Source organism: Phragmites australis, chromosome 19 (assembly GCF_958298935.1).
Source record: "Phragmites australis chromosome 19, lpPhrAust1.1, whole genome shotgun sequence".
Lineage (NCBI taxonomy): Eukaryota > Viridiplantae > Streptophyta > Magnoliopsida > Poales > Poaceae > Phragmites > Phragmites australis.
The window spans coordinates 8,042,608-8,047,137 of NC_084939.1; the positions used below are offsets into that span (position 1 = coordinate 8,042,608).

The 4,530-nt window shown below is 44.1% G+C and overlaps 1 protein-coding gene across 1 annotated transcript; it reads right to left on the reverse strand.

The window, feature by feature from the left end:
* Nucleotides 1–790: 790 nt before the first annotated feature.
* Nucleotides 791–2,133, reverse strand: LOC133899885 (arabinogalactan O-methyltransferase 1-like). The gene has a single exon (XM_062340918.1). It carries the CDS (start codon nt 1,946–1,948, stop codon nt 1,049–1,051), a length of 900 nt encoding a protein of 299 aa, XP_062196902.1. The 5' UTR covers nt 1,949–2,133; the 3' UTR covers nt 791–1,048.
* Between the last annotated feature and the right edge of the window lie 2,397 nt (nt 2,134–4,530).

The following is a 4,530-nucleotide window of genomic DNA, read 5'->3' on the forward strand; positions in this document are numbered from 1 at the left end:
GTCAATCCTCTCTGTTGCTCAATGGTCCAGGACGGTAGATCACTGAATGGTTGAATGTGGCATGTTGTGTATTCCGTAGAATCACTCTCGATGACGGTTCTGGATTTTGTGACCTACTTTTCGGAAATGACCATGCTACATTGTGGGTTGGATTGTTGGCTTTTGTTAGGGTTGATTTTGTAAGAAGTGAATTCTAAAATTTGTTGGTATCCATGGTTACAAAGTTATTTGTATGTTTTATCAACATAAAATTTTCTTTTATGGTAAGCGACGTACTATCGATAGCGAAACGTATATGATGATTTTGTCAATTACAAGTTCTGTATTTTCGGTTTTCAGTATATGGTGTATGAGTGTATGTGCGTGCGTGTGATGCTATTTGTATGTGCGTGCGTCTACAAGTTGTATGTGTGTTTCAAAAAACAAACAAAAAGAATCCTAGCACACAACCAAGTGGTATCAGTCGATCTTGAATTGTACAAAAAGAATGCATTCCTAGTGTCATAACCAAGGAACATTACACGATACTCTCTAAAATTATGACACATTACAGGACGATAAGCACACAACTGCCAGGTTAGATCTGAGCATGATGCATGTCCCTAACACACTGCTAAGGCAGGATCGCTACATTTGGTCACCATGCGCATCTACACTCCCTATGATTTCCGGTGCCACTAATCGAAAAGCGTACATGACCCGGGAGTAAATATCTTGGATACCATTGTAACACACTCAACTTCTTGTGTGCAGAGAGGATTACAATAAGTTGGAGCCTATTCCCAAAATGAGTACCAATCAACATCGTAAACATAATCGCACTTACATCACCAAAAAAAGAGATACATGTCAATATGTCATAACCGTGCTACTTCTCAGGATTCGGATCCTCCGCCTTCAGTTCAAACAAAAAGAGCACTTGTTCAAAATCTAAATTTGAGCAATGCCCGTCTGAACTGCACGGCAGAGGAAACCAATCCGGTTTCCTATTGTACATGTACCCGGATAGCGCGATTTGCGAAAAGGAATTCATCGCAATAGTACCGCCTTAACAAAACGGTCTCCGGCCATCGCCGGCCGTCGTTGTGTTCCCTCGCCGTGACACCGGCGGGATCCTGAAATGCCACAGCCGGCCGGTCCCGCCCACCCGGAACCCGTCGCACAGGAACTCCTGGGCGAATACCTTCTCCACCCTCCGGTCCACGTCGTGCAGGAACACGTCCGTGTCACCCTCGCCGCGGCGCGCGCGCGCCATGGCCGACGCCGTCCAAATCGCTGCCATCCTCCCGGGCGCCGCCGCGAAGTAACCCTTAGGCGCGTCGACCATGATCATGTCCCACTCGGTCTCGTACACCTCCGACGGCAGGTTGTGCAGCGCCAGCGGGCACGCCGAGTTGCCGCGCACGCGCACGGTGGCGTTGGCGCCGTCGGCGCCGGGGAGGCAGGCGGGGTGCTTCTTGTAGGTGGCGAGGAGGCTGTCGGCGTGGTCGAGCCGCGTGCGGTACGAGACAAGGTGCGCGCGGAGGAACGGCGACTGCGCCCGCACGACGCGGTACCACTCGGGGTCCTCCTCGAGGAAGACGGTGGCGCCGCCGGGGTTGAGCGCGTGCCAGAGCCTGGAGTCGTGGCCGAGGCCGAACACCAGCAGCCGCAGCGGCGCGCGGCGGCGGAGCACGGCGAGAGAGAGCGAGATCTCCTGGCGCGACTGCTGCGGCACGGTCCCCGTGGTGGCGTACTCTACGACGGCGTCGCCGAGGGCCGCGACGCCGGGGGCGCCGTACCCGGACCCCGAGGGCGCGGTGACCGCCGGCAGGCACGGGAGCGAGAGCGAGAGCGGCGGCAGCAGGAGCGGCAGCGGCGAGGTCACGAGGGTGGCCACCAGAAAGAACACCGCAAGGAGCAGCGCGCACGCGCCGGCGGCGAGGAGGCGGTGGCCGGGGAGCTTCATTGCCGCGCACGCGCGGGCGGCGGCCGGAGCCCGGTTTCCTTGGGAGGTGTTCGACACGACGCGACGCGCGCGTGGCGTGTCCGTATACGTCGGAAAAGGGGAGAGCGCGCTCTGGGCGTCGGAGATTGGTTGCCTTTATTAGGATCTTGAATCTTCTCGTCTCCAGTCTTCACGAAACTTATGCGTCATGGTATGAGTGTGTATATTTATGAGTTATATTTATATTTTTTTTTAAAAAAAACTTTGAATTATTACATCAGAAGCAGGATTATATGGTCTATCATAGTTTTTTAAGATTTCTTGTGGAAAGTTCTATGCAACTAGCAAACACTAACCTTTCTTCACCAGATCACAGGCTGTCAAGTTTTAAAACAGGCTATAGGTCAAGGAAGTACTTCATCTAGATTAACTTCTGTTGAACAAATATCGTCTACCGTTTTCGCCATCGTGCCAGTACCACCCAACACAAAGTTTGAACAGCACGACACCATCTCCTGTGATCCCGATGAAAGCATCAATATGTTTTTTTGTTTGTTACCCTTTTCGAAAGGTTCGGGTTGGAAGTTGAAGGTTTTTTTTCACTACGTCCTATTCTCGATTTTAGACCTTGAATTGTAATGTTCAATTTTGTGTGATTGAATTAATAAGTTATTAGCTATAAACCCAAAGTTGAGAATTATTACTAGTAAATTGGGATATTTGAGTTTAAGATCAAATCATGTTACTGTGCTACCTCTACTTACAAATTTACTACAACATGTCATTTTGAACATTGGCACGATCCGGAAGAGGTGACTTTGGCTACAACTTCTATTACAACAATATTTTTGTAAAGGCAAGTATACATAGTAAAAGTACTTTTATGATGAATGTATTAAGTATTGGTTTTCGTTGGCCAATCCAAGTATGCTCTTATGGTCAATCACTCTCTACACGAAGTGCCACATGTCAACTATACAACCATATGTTAGGTAGTACATTAATTTTTTAAGATTTCTCACCGGATATATATTTTACGAAACACGAATTTGTCTTCACAAGTTGTCTAGATCTAAAATAGCAAGTGGTATGGCACAAAGTTGAGATCTGTAAGATGCATGCATATTTTATTATTATTATTTTGAGGTGCATGTACCTAGATGGTAAATGTGTTATCTAGAGGCATAAGCAGCTAACGTGACAGTTTGTGCCTATGAACTATGCACTGCACGAAGATAGATTATTATTTTTCGTTGAACAGTTTGGAATAGTATCGTCAGTATATGGAACATGGAAGGCACTAACCAACTTGCAATCAATGCCCATGTTTGAATGGAGTGGATTACGGTAACTCTGGTAAGCTTATTTCTTTGTATATTTTTTTTAGCTTTGTCTAGCAAGGTGAGCGGATAAGTAAGTATATTTGATTTTTTTAATAATTTAGATAAGGTGAGTAAGAATTTTCTTGTTTTTGAGAGGGAGCTAAATTAGTTCTCCTCTCCTTGCTAAGCAAGACTAATAGATAAGGATAGAAAAAAAAAAATCAAACATACCCTATATGTTATTCTATCCACATCCTTCAGATAAAAAAGTTCTGGAAATAATATGATAAAGAGAAGCCGATAACTGTTGGGAACAATGTCTTGTCATGCTGCTTTATTGCCTTCCCCAAAACAATGGCCGGTGACACTACCGCTCCTCCATCGACAATCAGAGGTCCAGTGTTAGAACGTCTTCAATTATATTTCTTTCATTTCTTCTTTTTTCTTTATTATTTTTTTCATTTTTATTTTTTCTTATCTTCAACAGATTCTCTTTAAGAGGAATCACAAAAGGAAAGGAGAGATAATCTCATACTAAATGAACGATCTTGAGAATCCTTTTATGACAAAAATCATGAAAAAAACTGTTAAAACGTTAAAAAAAATCACTTTATGATAAAAATCTAGTCCCTGAATGAAAGCTCTTGGGTTGATGGATGACCCAACAACTAACTACCTCTCCCGTGTCCATATCTTTTCTTCCTATTACAAGGTCATATTACACGCTACAATACATACATGTTATTTATATACACGTATTTTAACATATACATACCGATAATATCGCTGATTGTATCTTTTTTTTCTATTATAAGGCGACATATATATACACACCACTATACATATATATTACTCATATACATGTAGTTTATCATATACTTATAGATAATATTGCTCAAAATACTCACGTGTATATAAATCGTTGACATTAAAATTTAAATCTAATAGATGAAGTCGTACTCTTATATCTCCACCGTAATAAGAGGTGGTTCCGCTCGTGTATATCTTTAACCCTTCTGCACTTGGGACCACACAAGATAGCTTCCATGATGTGCAGCGAGGCACACGGAGAACTTACCCTCTAGATATGAACATGTATGGATTCGTTTAACGATCGCAAGAAATTATAGGTGGTGAGGGCGATGCTCACATTTGTGCTTACTGAAAATGCAGAATTTTAGAGAGTACTCAGAATTTTCAGATCAGATTTACTCATTTACAATTTCAAAACAACAACCACCGGCAGAAATCCCAGCAACTCTGTCAGCAAGCCAAAATTAC